This window comes from Populus euphratica, unplaced genomic scaffold (genome assembly GCF_000495115.2).
Source record: "Populus euphratica unplaced genomic scaffold, PopEup_1.0 scaffold888.1, whole genome shotgun sequence".
Taxonomy (NCBI): domain Eukaryota; kingdom Viridiplantae; phylum Streptophyta; class Magnoliopsida; order Malpighiales; family Salicaceae; genus Populus; species Populus euphratica.
In genome coordinates, this window is record NW_011500754.1 from 70,190 (window position 1) to 86,113 (window position 15,924).

Here is a 15,924-nt window from a genome sequence, read left to right on the forward strand (position 1 = left end):
TATCAAACATATTTATTTCATAAACTCGTGATAACACACAAGCAAGACATCTAATGTGTGCACATACATACATATATATATATATATAAAGATAACATAGTTATGGTTCAACAATAAATGTACTTTTCTCTCTTTCTGTTTATTTTTAAATCAAATATTTTTTTTATCAATCAAAATAGAATTTTCTCAATTCTATATATTAAACTTTTTAATTTTTTAAGTGAAATAATATACTTACACAGACTTTTTTTTTCCTTGACTAAGAAAACTCAAAGAAAAATGAAATATTTGTGAATTTTTTATTTTAAATTAATATATGAAGAATAAAAAAACAACTTAAGGTTTTCTTAACTATAACAAAATAAATATCTTTGATTATATTATTATTATTACTATTATTATAGGAGTTTAAAAATACTAATAAGCTTGATCAATTTCCTACTCTTCGCATATTCTTTAGATCAAATTGAGTTTAAATTGATTATTTCATGCACAGTTTGATTTAGGATCCTTTCAACCAATTACTTTAGTACTCTTATAAGAAAAAATAAATAAAAAATCCTAGTCAACCTTTAATTTAATTGACACCCATAATTAAAAACAAAATTCCAATTAGTAAGTCACTCACAGCTCCGTCTTCCTCCTTCCTCTTTAATTCGATTCCCACAATCATGCCATCTCACGCCTCATAAATCAATCAAAACCAACAACCTCTCCTCTCCTCTCCTCTCCCGACCCGACCCGATGGCTAGGCTCTCCATACCCGTCCTAAAACACCTGCTAACCTCCTCCTCCACCCCCACCCTTCGCCGATCCGTAACCTACATGCCACGCCCCGGCGACGGCGCACCGCGACCCGTAACCTTGATCCCCGGCGACGGAATCGGCCCTCTAGTAACCAACGCTGTCGAACAGGTAATGGAAGCAATGCACGCACCAGTGTATTTCGAGAAATACGACATCCATGGGGACATGATGAGAGTACCGTCAGAAGTGATAGAATCGATAAAGAAAAACAAAGTATGCTTGAAAGGAGGGTTGGCGACGCCTATGGGAGGAGGAGTTAGTTCATTGAATGTGCAATTGAGGAAGGAGTTGGATTTGTATGCGTCGCTTGTGAATTGTTTTAATCTGCAAGGATTGCCTACGCGACATGAGAATGTTGATATTGTTGTTATTAGGGAGAATACGGAGGGAGAGTATGCGGGTTTGGAGCATGAAGTGGTTCCTGGTGTTGTTGAGAGTCTTAAGGTATTTGTGATTATGGTTAAAACTTTAGAATTTTAGAGAGGTATTATGATTATTATTATTATTATTATTATTATTGATGTTGTTGTTTGATGTGAATTTGCTTGCACTTTAGTGTGTTTACGGGGTCTCGCATGGAGTGTGGGATGATTTTGTGTTGGTTATGATTAAGGTAATGATTGGGATTTTGTTTTTTGAAAATATTTTAAAATAATATATATTTTTTAATTTTTTAAAATTTATTTTTAAGATTAACATTGTAAAATGATTTAAAAATATAAAAAAATTAATTTAAAAGAATTAAAATTTTTTAAAAGCACTTGAACTACGAAAATAAACACACTTTAACTATGTTGATGTTGTTCTTAATGTAACTGTGGTTAAACCTTAGAATTTCAGAAATATGGAATTATTATTGCTGTTTGGTATTGTTTTGATTGATTTTAGCATATTTGTGGGTTCCACATAGCTTGTGAAATGATGGGGTTGTTGAAAATTGAAATCCTGATGAAACAGGTGTTAATTGTTATTGAATAAGTTGTTTGTTAACGAGATTATGGTTAAGTTTTGAGAATATGGAATTTGGGTGTGAGTTTTGAAAGATGAATAAATTGGGGTAATTAATTATGATTGAATATGCGTTTCTGTTAATGTGATTATTGATTATTATGATTGAAGCATGAAGAGTTTTTGGCTTAGATTTCAGCGTTTATGGGTTCCACAACTTGCAAATTGAAAATACGAGTGAAATTGGTGTTAATTAGGATTGGAATGTGATTGTTTAGGCAATTATCTTTAAAAACCTTGGAAGTCTCTGTTAGTTTTTTTGCTCAGATTTCAGTCCTGAATTTATTTTTTTTTGGAAATGAAATTGGTGATATTTTGTTTGAGTTTATCATAGTTAAGTGACCATGGTTAAATTCAGAAATATCTTTTGTATTAATGTTGAAATATGAATCCTAGATGCACAGTAAAGTGGGTGTAACGAAGAATTAGCTTTTAAGTCTTCATTAGTGAATATTCTAATTTTAATGTTGACTGAGTATAGGTAAAGGTTCTTTTGGTTTGTGTTTTTGAATTGGGAATTTGCTTATGTAGTATTTAGGACTTTCAAACTTGAAAATCGTATTTCTCTGCACCATGATTCACTGTGGAACTATTGATGCAGCTTGTGTAACGTTCTTTTTTCCACATTCATGAATGTGAAGGGAAGAACTATAAACAATCCCTCCTAATTATCATTGGATAAATTCATATATCTGTATGTTTTCTAGCGTTGTGAATGAAATAAATGAATGAAAAAAGATACTTTGTTATCCAATAATTTTCATCTTTGCTATGCTTTTTTTTTAAATGGATTGTGTGAGTATTGACAAACTAGTTTTTCCTTTACCTTGTCTGATTTTCTATTTCTGGGAATTATTTTTGTATCTCATACTTACTAATTTGATAGGTGATAACAAAGTTCTGTTCAGAACGCATTGCAAAATATGCTTTTGAGTATGCTTACCTGAATAACCGGAAGAAAGTGACTGCTGTGCACAAAGCAAACATTATGAAGCTTGCAGATGGTTTGTTCCTGGAATCTTGTAGGGAGGTTGCTACAAAATATCCTGGGATCAAATACAATGAAATTATTGTGGACAATTGCTGCATGCAACTTGTCTCAAAGCCTGAGCAATTTGATGTCATGGTACGGAATAAGCACTCAGAAAATTCTATAGCTTATATGCGAACTGTGTAGCTATTTCTGCAAAATTTAAGCAATTTCTGTTGATACTATTGCATTTACTGCATGACTTGTTATCTTAGATTTGGTTGACTCTGTTCTAATCTATCTTCATTTTCTTTTATTAAATCTTATAGTTAATAGTAAGCTGTTTTGTTTTGTTTTGAATTAATAATTTTCTCTTAGAAACTGTTCTTTGTTGACATAAGATTTTAAATTTAGACTATAATCAATAGTGGTTTGTGAAGCTCTGCTGGCTCTTCTTTCAAATCTCAATATTTTTCAGTTTTCCCTTTGCATTTCTTAATTAGTAATATGGAGATAGATAACGAAGTTACCTTTGTTGGTTGATATCACTGGTTTTATAATTTGCAGGTAACACCTAATCTTTATGGCAATCTCGTTGCAAATACCGCTGCAGGTATTGCTGGTGGCACTGGAGTCATGCCAGGAGGTAATCTATGGATATAGTTTGCTTCACAACTTCTTGGTTTATTGTATTCTTCTGTGCTGTTGGAATCCTAATGATAGAAAAAAACACAAAAAGTAGGTAATCATGAAACAGTGGTTATCATAGTTTTTTTCCTGGTCTAATGTCTACTGGTAATGAGCTGATTCATATTGAATACTTTAAGCTACCTTAACATTCCATGCTTTGCAAAATTTGTTGATAGAGGAACTTAACTAGGACAACATATATGACAATCATGATTTTAGGTGCTCTTTGTTTTGTCAAGAGTTTCATGTTGAAGTTTTAGTTGGTTTCTATATTTTTAAATCACTTAGGTGCTGTTTGAAGAATGGAATAAAGCGAATGGAAATGAAAGTTTTATTCCTACTTTGTAGGTGTTTGTTTGAAAGGAATGAGAATGAAGAATGAGAGTGAAAATTAAACATAGTTGTAGTTTCATGGGGAAGTGGGAATAAAAACACAAGGAAAAAGAACGGGATTTTTTTTATTTAAAAAATAATATATTATTTCAATTAATTCTACCACCACCACCACCACCACCATCATTGGTTTTGATGCTTAATTGTTTTTCAAATTATTATTATTATTCCACTTCTATTTAACAACTACTACCACCACTATTCTTTCATACGGTCACCTCTTATTGTGGTGGTATTAATTTTTTCAAAATATGTTACAGTTATTACTATATCACCACCATCACCACCACCTATTCAGTGTCCTCTTCCTCCTTCTCCACCACCACTATCACTTGTATCAGTTTTATACCATTACCTTTGATGAAATTATTTATTTAACAATTATTCTCTTTCACTTAAAAACTAGACATTAAAAATTAAAATTCCATTTTGATTCCTTATTAATATTCTAAACACAATATAGAAATTAAAATGCCATTATTCTCTCTCACTTAAAATCTAGACATTAAAAAATTAAAATTCCATTTTGATTCCTTATTAATATTCTAAACACAATATAGAAATTAAAATGCCATTATTCTCTCTCACTTAAAATCTAGACATTAAAAAATTAAAATTCCATTTTGATTCCTTATTAATCTTCTAAACACAATATAGAAATTAAAATGCCTTTCTGATTCCCTAATTTTCATTCCGATTCCTACATTCCCATTGATTAAGTCTACATAATACTTCTATTCTTCTGAATATAAAATGAATGATTCATCTGGTGGCGCTGGCTCCTTTGAGAGCTCTGTAGTGCTGGAGCATTTCATCAAGACATTTGAGGTCATGAATTGAGCTGTCAGTCTATTGGGAATTCAGGACTGCAATTAGTGGCCCATCTTGGAGGTGGTTAATGCCAGAGAATGTTGAGCTCAATGAAATGTGTCTGATAATTGATGTTTCCAATGCTAAGATAATTCCCTAACTGGTCTGTTAGAAAGATTTTGTTCTGCTTGCCCAAAGTTGTTTTTTTCCTTCAGAATCACTAGGAATGCTAACAAAGCAAATGTTTATTACAGGCAATGTCGGGGCTGATCATGCTATTTTTGAGCAAGGTGCTTCAGCAGGAAATGTAGGTAATGATAAACTATTGGAACAGAAGACAGCAAACCCAGTGGCACTGCTTCTATCTTCTGCCATGATGCTAAGACATCTCCAGTTCCCTTCTTTCGCTGATCGATTAGAAACTGCAGTCAAACGGGTAATTTCAGAGAGTCATTACCGGACAAAAGATCTAGGCGGAACCAGCACTACTCAAGAGGTTGTTGGTGCAGTCATAGGTGCTTTAGACTGACTGGTTAAATACTCATTTAGCTGCTGGTGTTAGTAAAACATTTTCCGGTGATGCTTGGAAGTTTCACCTTGAAATATTGTTTGTCTCACACTTGTTCACAACTTTGTTCGATTTTCTGCCCACCACACTCTAGATTTTATCGTCATTTTTTGGCTGGTTGGGTTTAAATAATCTCAATCCCATATGATATATGATATTTCAATTTGAGTTATATACCTGTAAAAATGGTCAGATTCCTGTTTGCTTTGACAGGAAGCCTAATTTGTATTTGAATTTGGTGGAAGTTGTTATTTATTTTTTACCCCACAAAAAAGAAAAAAAATCCAAAAAATACAAGAGAATATTTAAGTTGGTGGTGAAGGATCAAATCGACAAGTGAAAAATTAGGAGACTAAAATGTATAAAATTGTTAAAATTAGCAATTTAATTTTGATTGATAAAAGGTTTTATAAGTGGAAATATTTTTATTTAGGTGTTTAAGGATTCAATTGGAATTTTAAAAAGTTTAATTAATTTTATTGAGAAATCCAAAAAATATAAGAGAATATTTAAGTTGGTGGTGAAGGATCAAATTGACAAGTGAAAAATTAGAAGACTAAAATTTACAAGATTGGTAAAATTAGCAATTTAATTTTAATTGATAAAAGGTTTTATAAGTAAAAATATTTTTATTTAGGTGTTTAAGGATTCAATTGAAATTTTAAAAGGTTTAATTAATTTTATTGAGAATTTAATTGCAAGAAAAATTAATTTTTGAAATCAATTTGAATGTTAATTGCAATAAATTGAAGTTTGGGAATTAAGTTTTAATTGGTTAAATCAGGGGTTTAATTACATAAAATTCAAAGTTTTATAAGCAATTAGAAATTTAATTGAACAATTCATAAACCAATGACCAACATGCAAAAAGCGCATGACTTCAGGAAGTGAAATCGATGAAATCAGAGGTCAAATAAAAAAAAATTAAAAGTTTGTCAGTTGATCAATGGAGGGTCTAATTAAACAAATAAAAAATTAAGAATCAAACTGTAAAAGGCGCTCAAATCTAGGGCTGATAATTAAATTTGACAATAGTGAAATTGCATGAAATTAAGAGTTCAAGAGGAAATTATGGGTAAAATTAAAAGAAACGGAAAGAGTAGGAATTCAATTGAAGTTTGTTAGAATCAAAATTAGAAAACCCTAATTTGTAGGGTTTAACCAAAACAATATCATTTAGCTGTTATACACATTTTTCTTTGATAGTTTTAGCTCATCGAGTAGGCACTTTTCAGGTGAGTGAATGCGATATTTTTGATCATTTCTGAAGTTGCAACCACCATTATTCAATTGAAAAACACTCTCTTTACAACCCATTTGCCATGAAAATCAAATATTTACATCCCATTTTCTCTAATGATCTTAACAATATTTTGTCCCCGATCAGCTATCACTATACTTTCAGATTCCATACTAATTGAGTTGACACTGTCAAACGAATGAATATGGGAGCTACAAACCTTCAAATTAAACAAGAATGGATCCAATTGAAAGGTATGCACCTTTTCTACCATGATTAGGTGATCTCAGGTGATGTTGATATCAATGTTGCTTTGACAAAGTTACAACAGTGGTCAACCTAGTCACCTTTAACTGAGACAGTCATATTTATAAAACCACCTAACTCTTTTGTGTAGGGCTGACAATTGAATTTAACAATAGTAAAATTATATGAAATTAAGAGTTTAAGAGGAAATTATGGGTAAAATTAAAAGAAACGGGACGAGTAGGGATTCAATTGAAGTTTGTCAGAATCAAAATTAGAAAACCCTAATTTGTAGGGTTTAACCAAAACAATGTTGTTCAGCTGTTGTGCACATTTTTCTTTGATAGTTTTGGCTCATCGAGTAGGTACTTTTAGGTGAGCGAATGTGGCATTTTTTACTATTTCTGAAGCTGCAACCACCACCATTCAACTAATAAACACCTTCTCTACAACCCATTTTCCATGGAATCAAACATTTACATCCTATTTTCTCCAATGATCTTAACAACATCTTGTCCCTGATCAGCTATCACTGTACTTTCAGATTCCACACTGATTGAGTTGACACTTTCAAACGAATGAATGTGGAGCTATAGACCTCTAAATTAAATAAGAATAGATCCAATCGAAAGGTATGCACCCTTTCTACCATAATTAGGTGATCTCAGGTGATGTTGATATCAATGTTGCTTTGATAAAGTTACGAAAGTGGTCAACCTAGTCACCTTTAACTGAGACAATCATATGCATAAAACCACTTAACTCTTTTGTGTGTTCACACTTAAAAACTCCAAGAGGATTAAAACCATTTTTTCAAGATCAAAAGATCAGAAACACTTCACCTTGGCCTTTAAGTTTGTTACAAAACCACCCAAAGCTAAAACCATTAATCCAGGGGTGAAACCAATCTAATTTTGGTTTATTATAACTCTAACAAACTCATCTAAAAGCTCTGAATCTGCCTATAATAAGAGAGGTAATTAGGGGAAGAAAAGAGAAAAAAAGAAGAGGAGGAGAAACTTTGATTAAGGTTTAAGAAATCCAATCCAATTCAAGATTCCAAGGGTTCAGTTTGTTTTTGTTGGGTTAAAAGATAAGAAGAAAGGGAAGGCAATATTAGAAATACACTTTAATTTGAAGATCTCAAGGTTGGAAGGTATATACCTAGAGAACAAAGTTGAAGTTTTTCGGTGCATTTCATCCACAAACAGATGGTTAAATTGAAGTCCTCAATAGAAGTTTAGGAAACCTGCTACGTTGCCTCATCACAGATCATGCAACCAACTAGAACCATGTGCTCCCAGAAGCAGAGTTTGCTATTAATAATTCTATTAATAGATCTACAAAACACACACCATTTGAAGCAATATCTAGTAGACAACCCTACACCCCCATAGATCTCAAACCATTACCTTTACCTCCCAGACCAAGTGAAGCTGGCTTGGATTTTTCATAATACATGAGAGATATTCATGTAGAGGTTAAAAAATGCCTATCACTTAATACTAAAGCATATACTGTCTTTGTCAATGTTAAGCACAAGGACAGATAATTTCATAATAGTGATATCAAGGTTGTTAAAATCATGATTTTAACACGTCATGGAAAATACAAAACAAACTTGGATCATAAAAACGGATTGTAAAATCATGAGGAATTTTAAGATTATGTTATTTATTTTATTTTAATTTAATTTTTATTGATAAAATAATTATTTGTGCGTTGTATGTACTTAGGATTAAGGTTGAGAGTTTTTAAAATTATATTAATTTCAACTATAATGAGTTTTTTCTTTTCACCTATAAATATTAGTATAGTTGAACCATGTACACAATATACTTTGTGTAAATTGGAATGATTCTTTTTTTAAGGTATGAATTAAAAAAAATAGAGTTATTTAAAAAATTTATATATCCAATTCAAACCTCAATGAAAAACTATTATGTTTTGCTCTTTATTCTATCGTCCTGTGATTATAAATAACTAAAATTTTAAATAAATAAATAAAGAGATTAACACAACTAAATTAATGCGCCCATCATGTTCTAACTTGATTTTAATTCTTTATTTTGATTAAAATGTTTAAAATATAAAAAATACTAGGTTTTATAGTTATTGTTATATTCAATTAATCTAATTAAGTAGTACTTTTAAAATTTTAAAAACAAACATAAAACAATTTATTTTAGATATAATATATATAATAATTGTTATATTTCCTGTATAACTGATCTCTTGCCTAAAGATTCTACAAAATTCGATAGAGTTTTATGTTATATATTTCCTGTATATTTCCTGTATAACTCCTTTCACTCTTATATATATATATATATATTGTCTTGATATCTAATGCCACGCATCAAGTAATTACTAACCCAAAGCCACCAGAAAGTTAACTAATAAGTTGACATTTTTAATTCTTATAGAAACTATTTTTTTAAGGAGAAAGTTAGCAGTTGGTTTTGATCTCATCACTCAATGTACTTATTTTACTTCAAGTAATCATGACTTTGAGCGCAATAAATTTTTGCACGGACACATAACCGATGGATAAACATAACAGTATTTTTCTGCAATTTTTGCTTTTGTTCTGGCCAAATGCCAATAGTCGGTCGACAACAATTGCAATTTTATGGTAAAATTGGTTAATCGGTGGTGAAATTATAATTTTATATAATTTTACCTGATTTATATAATTTTACCTGATTTTAACTTGTTTTTATTAATTTTTATGTTTTATAAACAATTTAACATATAAAGCTTATATTAACTTATAAAATTATATAATTTTAAGAGTAAAATTATGATTTTAACAACCTTGGATGATATGGTACTGGTTCGTCTAAAACTAAAAAGATTTCCTTCAGAAAGTTTCTCCAAACTACACGCGAGTCGTGCGAGTCCTTTTCATATTACTAAGAAATTAGGCAGTAATGCCTATGCCATAGACTTACCTTTTGAATTTGATATTAGTCCAGTTTTCAACATTGAAGACATTACTGCCTTTAAAAGTGATGAAGATGTTTCAAGTCATACTTCCAGAACGGAGGAAATGCCAGCAGGCTTTCCTGAAGTCCCTACAACCACTACACCACAAGAGGACATTGTCTCCATCATGGATCACCAGTTCGTTTCTATGCGTCGCAAGGGATATTACAAATTTTTAGTTCACTGGCGACATGGACCCCTCTCCGACTCAGCATGGGTCAAAGGTATTGAGCTTCAGCGACTGCACCCAGACTTGGTTACTGCATATGTTCACCATAACTTGCCAGAGTCAAGTTCTTTAGAGGAGTTAGCAATTGATGCAAATCAGGAGGAGACAGAGGAAGGAACCCTGTAAAACACAAAGACTACTAAATGACGGAAACATGGGAAGTCAAGGAATCGTGAAAGCTGATTAAAAGCTTATTAGCTGTAGTTATTATTTTCCTAGTTAGCTGGTAGTTTCCTAGTTAGATTAGGATTAGAGTTCAAATATGTTTTAGATTATATTTCCTTAGTAGATGGGTATTTAGGAAGGGAGCATAACATAAGATAGGCAGTTTTTCTTGTAATCAGACAATTGGCTATTCTTTAATACAAAATCAGGAGTGATTCCTCTACAGAGAGATGCATTAGACTATTGTTCTTATTGTAAACAACGAGAGGTTGCAACAGGGAGCAATTACATCAATGCCGACAGCAGCAATAGTAACAACGTCGTTCATTCTATTTCCTCCAGTCGACCAACAACTCTTCCTCCTCCATCCCCAACGTCGGCAACCTCTCCACCAGCCGAAAAGATCAACCATGGAAACCTCATCCACAAACCACCAGTAGCTGCGGCTATCTCCTCTGAGCTGACCGACGGCCAAACGCGCCTTTTTCCTCCCACTTCAGCTCAGGACCAACACGAGTCTCCACTAGCCACCAGTGATCGGGAGAGTTTGTATTTTAAATAATGATCGGGTGAGTTTTTATTAATTTATTACTATCTTTTTGCAGTACTGTGTTTGAAAGTAAATTTATAGTGTCTTTGTTTAAGAGGCGCTCATGAGGTACACACAACAAACACATTTTTAGTATTTTTGCTCATGCGTAGGCTAATCTCATCTTTTGGTGCGCAACAAACACTCTTAAAACACAAGATTATGTGCCAAAAAGATTACTCTACCTTCCGAGTCGGCGAATCTCCTTCGCATATCAAGGATTAATATGGGCATGGCCACCTCTTGCTGGGTCGTTTCTGGTTCATTTCAAAATTATTTCTGTCTCATTGTGAGTTTATGTCTAAAATCATTCCATATACCTGATGTAGATAAATTTAAAAATCAGTTTGCTTATGAGTTTGGTTTAAAAACAATTTCTAGTTTGTTGCAATATCATTTATATTCGATGCAGATCCATTTTCAAAATGGATTCATATTTCTAGTTTTCTCTCGTTACGAGATTGTTTATTTATTATCCGAAGTAGATGTAGATTTGTTTTCAAAACCATTTTGGAATCAATTTTAACTCATTGCAAGTTTGGTTCTAAAATCATTTCTAACTTGTTACGAGTTCGTCTCGCATCCGTTCTGGGTTTGTTTTCAGAGCCAATTCTCATCATTTGCAAGTGTGCTTTTTCATCCTTCTCGCTGCGAGTTTCTTTATTTTGGATTTGTTTGTGAAACCAAATTTGTAAGATCTCTGTTTTGAAAATACTTTGGGTGGTATGCCTCAATCTTTTTCTACATAAACTTCATTTTACATGTATTATCACATATTTTGTTTCAAGTATCTAAAGCAAATCTCAAAGTTTGCCGCCCTTGAGTTGTATCTTTGTTTTAATTGCTGGGTGAGGCCTCTTTATTTCGTCAAGCACGTATGTTCTTCACATGATTCTTTACCTCTATACATACAAGCCTTTGTCCTTTTCATCCTTTCTTTACAAGTTCACTCTTTAGAGTGCAAAGAAAAGCATTTTTCAATGACTCTTCTTCGTACTAATATTGTGAAGATGAGGCCTTTATCGTATCTCCTATAATTTTACCACAAATAATAATTTTTATATGATTTTTCTCTTTTTTTTTCAGATTTTAACCATTTTTATGTATTTTCATGAATGTCTTTTTTGAGCCGAGTATTTAAAAAAGAGAAAATAAAAGTTACGTGAGTAGAGTGAAAAACCAAAGGAAAATAAGAGCAAAAAAAACATCAAAGGAATTAAAAACAGAGAGTACAAAGAAAACAGAAAAAATATGAATATGCAAGTTGGATATCTTATTCCTATTACATATATTTTCCCGTCCAATCTTTCTCAGAATAGCCTTATCCTTATCCTTACTTGAGAAAGAATCCAACCATTTAGCCAAACATTCTAAGTGGTGGATAAACGTGAACCTAGAAAAAACATAATACATTATATAAAAAAACTAAAGTAGTTCAATGTTTATTATTTATGATTTTGTTCATCAAGAGTATTCACATTGCTATTCACATAATTTTTTATAGACTTTTTAGACCTTTTAAAGTCTCTTAATTGTTTCTTCCACTACGCTTTGGTCTGTATGTCTTGATTTTTTTTCTTTAACAATTATATTTTTAATTTTATACATCTGGGATATGTTTTGTTATATGCAAGTTCTTTTATATGTGTGATGGCAGTGATTATTTTTATATTATGTTGAAGAAAAATTTTAAAAAAACAAGGACCAACACTAATAATAATAAAAAAAAACAAAGTTAATGTTTTTCATTTTCACTGTTGTTCCAAGCGTTCTGCTATGTGACCTGCTTGTTAGTGAAAAATACGAAGATTTTTTAGAAGTGGTCTAATTTATTCCAAACGACCTGTTTGTTAGTGAAAAATATCCAAAAAGTTTTTCAAAAGTGGTTTAATTGTTCTAAGCGATCTATTCATTGGTGAAAAATATGAAGATTTCTTGGAAGTGGTCTAATTCTCATGAGTGGCTTGCCCGTTGGTGAAAAATAAGAAGATTTTTTAAAAGTGGTCTAATTGTCCTAAGTGACCTGTCCATTGGTGAAAAATTCAAAGATTTTTTGAAAGTGATCTAATTGTCTCAGGTGACTTGCTCGTTGGTGAAAAATACAAAGATTTTTTATTAGTGGTCTAATTATTCAAAGCAACTTGCCCATTGTTGAAAAATTTGAAGATTTTTCAGAAATGATCTAATTATTCCAAACGACCTGCCTATTGTTAAAAAATACAAAGATTTTTGAAAGTGATCTAATTCTCATAGATGGCCTGCTTGTTGATGAAAAATACAAAGATTTTTTGGAAGTGGTCTTATTGTTTAAGGCGACCTGCCTGTTGGTGGAAAATATAAAGATTTTTCAGAAGTAGTCTAATTGTCCCAAATGACCTACCATTGGTGAAACATTCGAAGATTTTTCATAAGTGGTCTAATTGTTTTAGGCAATCTGTCAGTTGATAAAAAATACAAAGATTTTCATAAAGTAGTCTAATTGTTCTGGGTGACCTACTTGTTGGTAAAAAATACAAAGATTTTTAAAAATTGGTCTAATTATTCCAAATGACCTGCTCGTTGGTGAAAAATACATGATTTTTTACAGGTAGTCTAATTGTTTTTGGGTGACCTACCTGTTGGTGAAAAATACATAGATTTTTTGGAAGTGGTTTAATTATTCCAAACAACTTACTCGTTGGTGAAAAATATGAGATTTTTTGAAAGTGGTCTAATTGTTCCAGTGACCTGCCTGTTGGTGAAAAATACAAAGATTTTTTAAAAGTGATCTAAAATTTCTCAAAAGTAAAAAATTTTCAAAAGCGTTTTCAATTCTTGGCCATTTCAAGGTGGCCTTCATTTTGAGGATCTCATCGAGGATTTCTCTTGAATTTTCAAAACACATTTTTCAATATTTTAGAGTTAGATGATATGCATGCATCTTTATCTGATTTGAAATATAGGTCCTAATTTCTTCTTAATCTTCTTTATTGCTTGATTGGTGAGGTCTTGCTATTTTTTATTTGAGCCCTTATGGTCATTTAGCTTCTAACCCACTCGAGATGGCTTATGTAGGTCTTTTTTCAGAATATTTGCAATTTTACCTAGCTTAGCCTTTATTATGTCCATCGTGACCCATTTACTCACTGGAAATTCTCTATCTCATTGATCAATTTGAGAAGATCATTCATTAATTTCTTTTCTCACTACCAACAACATTCAGTGTCACTTGTTGAAAATACCAAGTTGGCTTTTGTAATCAAGAATGCCCCTTTATCTCGTTGTAGGAAATGTTTCTTTTTTTTTTTCATTACTTGAAAAGATTAAATCCCCTTTTAAACATAATATTGCCCCTTGGTACGGGTCATTGCCCTTAGTTGTGCTTTGTCAGTGACTCAAACAAAAAAAAGGTTTTGAGTAAACCTTCTCTCCTTTCTCCTTTTTGGTCTTAATGAAGGAATCTTTATTTAAAATGAATCATAAAATCTTAATCTTGCATTTTAAAAACAAATATTGTTTCAATCTGAGCTTAAAACAATTTGCTTTTCAAATCTTGTAACTCCCTGATTATTAGTTTTTTTTCCTGGAAAGGAGATGATTTGTTCTTATATCAGCGATATTGTTATTGGTGAAGGTACATCCTAAGGTGACTTTCTACTTTTATGAGTTCCAAAGTGAAGAGCTCGAGAAAAAGCTCAAGGTTTTATTTGAGAAACATTTGTCTATTTTTGAACATTCATTTTATAAATATGAATAATAATAAGTAGTTTGTTCTCAATGTCAGGACTCTTATGAAAAAATATTTTTTGTATTTTGAGAGCACCATTTATTATTCTAAGTTGCTTGCTTCATTAGAAAGGACTTCTACATACACGTGATGTAGGTTGTGGTTTTTAGCTATCAAAGAAAATAATTCATAAGGCTCAAAGAATGTTTTAAGGTTTCAAAGACTAAGGATCACTATGAATAGTTCGACTCTTTGTGTCTTTTATCTTTTTTTTGTAACTTTTCTTTGATTTGCCCCTTTTCATTGTGTTGGCTAGGGTATATTTACCTTGTTTTGGCTATCATTTTTTCTTGTGATTTAGGCATACCTCCTAATGCTTGAGTTTTTTGAGCTCTTTTACCTTTTTAGCTTTCTCACAGTTTTTTCATTATTTTTTCATTGAAATTTTCACTTACCCCTAGTATAGGGTATGATCATATGTTTAGTACTTAAAACTGTATTTTTATCAAGGTTTTATATCATCATTTTGCACTTGAAGTATTAATAACTCCTTAACTAAAATATGTTTTATAATAACATATCTAATAATATAAGATACCTTTAATTTGTGGTAAATGTTCATTTTAAATATAGGCCTATCACATAAATGAAAGGATTGAATAATAAATTTAAGAACTAAAATTGAAAGGACAAAGAGATGGCCAAACTTAGAAAAAAGATGCCGGTGCAGTCCAAACCGGAACACTGTTTGGTAAATATGTCATATCTGGAGCTGTAGATTCAGAATTAAGTCTACTTTATATGAATGGAAAGGTAAGACATAGGCCTACAACTTTCATATGGAGCCCAAGATCTAAAAAGGCCATTATCAAGTCAAAATTGTAGCAACAACAAAGAAGACCGAATCTGTCTTCCAGCCTAAGCACTCTTAGGTATTTTGGCCATATATGGAGTTCTAGAAGTCCAAATGAGCTGAAATGTTTACACAAGAAAGCTGAGACAATTGCCTACAACTTTCATGTTTGCAACTGGCTCCAGTTTTGACGTTATCAATGACGTTTTGGGCAGACAAGAGAAGATAAGGATTGTCACCAAGTCAAAAGTTGGTCACCCACTTATCAATTAGTCATCAAATCAATAGTTCCCAATTTTGGCCTATAAAAGGAGGCATTTCCCATGCATTTAGGCATCTTGGTTTCCAGATCAAGATCATGCTCTTCCTTTCTCTCTTTGTATTTTTTATGCTTTGTTTTCATTAATATTAAGTTTATGCCTTTCATTTCCTTTCCTTTACTTAGTTAACTTTTATGTTCTTATTTTGTTTATCTATTTTGCTTTCTTTCATTATGTCTAGCTAAGTTAATTATGTCAAGGTGAAAAGGTTACACTAATGGTGTAAGAATAAGTATAATGTAAACTTAATATGGACCTTAATGTTTGATACTAACATGTTTTATATTTGTTATCTTGTTCACTCTTTAATACTTTGCTTGTTAAATGACTAATCTTGATTTA

General features: G+C 31.7%; 2 protein-coding genes across 2 annotated transcripts; both read left to right on the top strand.

The window, feature by feature from the left end:
• Nucleotides 1–601: 601 nt before the first annotated feature.
• On the top strand, nt 602–5,490 carry LOC105116268 (isocitrate dehydrogenase [NAD] regulatory subunit 1, mitochondrial-like). Its single transcript, XM_011013546.1, has 4 exons — nt 602–1,251; nt 2,702–2,941; nt 3,353–3,431; nt 4,933–5,490. Exons 1-4 carry the CDS (start codon nt 745–747, stop codon nt 5,205–5,207), a joined length of 1,101 nt encoding a protein of 366 aa, XP_011011848.1. The 5' UTR covers nt 602–744; the 3' UTR covers nt 5,208–5,490.
• A 4,069-nt stretch (nt 5,491–9,559) lies between these two features.
• On the top strand, nt 9,560–10,075 carry LOC105116271 (uncharacterized). Its single transcript, XM_011013548.1, has one exon. The coding sequence runs from the start codon at nt 9,560–9,562 to the stop codon at nt 10,073–10,075; it is 516 nt and encodes a 171-aa protein (XP_011011850.1).
• Nucleotides 10,076–15,924: the final 5,849 nt, after the last annotated feature.

Coding starts and splice junctions, on each gene's coding strand:
- LOC105116268 (XM_011013546.1), top strand. CDS start 745: ATGGCTAGGCTCTCCATACCCGTCCTAAAACACCTGCTAACCTCCTCC. Junction 2,942..3,352: donor CTGAGCAATTTGATGTCATG/GTACGGAATAAG, acceptor TATAATTTGCAG/GTAACACCTAATCTTTATGG. Junction 3,432..4,932: donor CACTGGAGTCATGCCAGGAG/GTAATCTATGGA, acceptor TGTTTATTACAG/GCAATGTCGGGGCTGATCAT.
- LOC105116271 (XM_011013548.1), top strand. CDS start 9,560: ATGGTACTGGTTCGTCTAAAACTAAAAAGATTTCCTTCAGAAAGTTTC.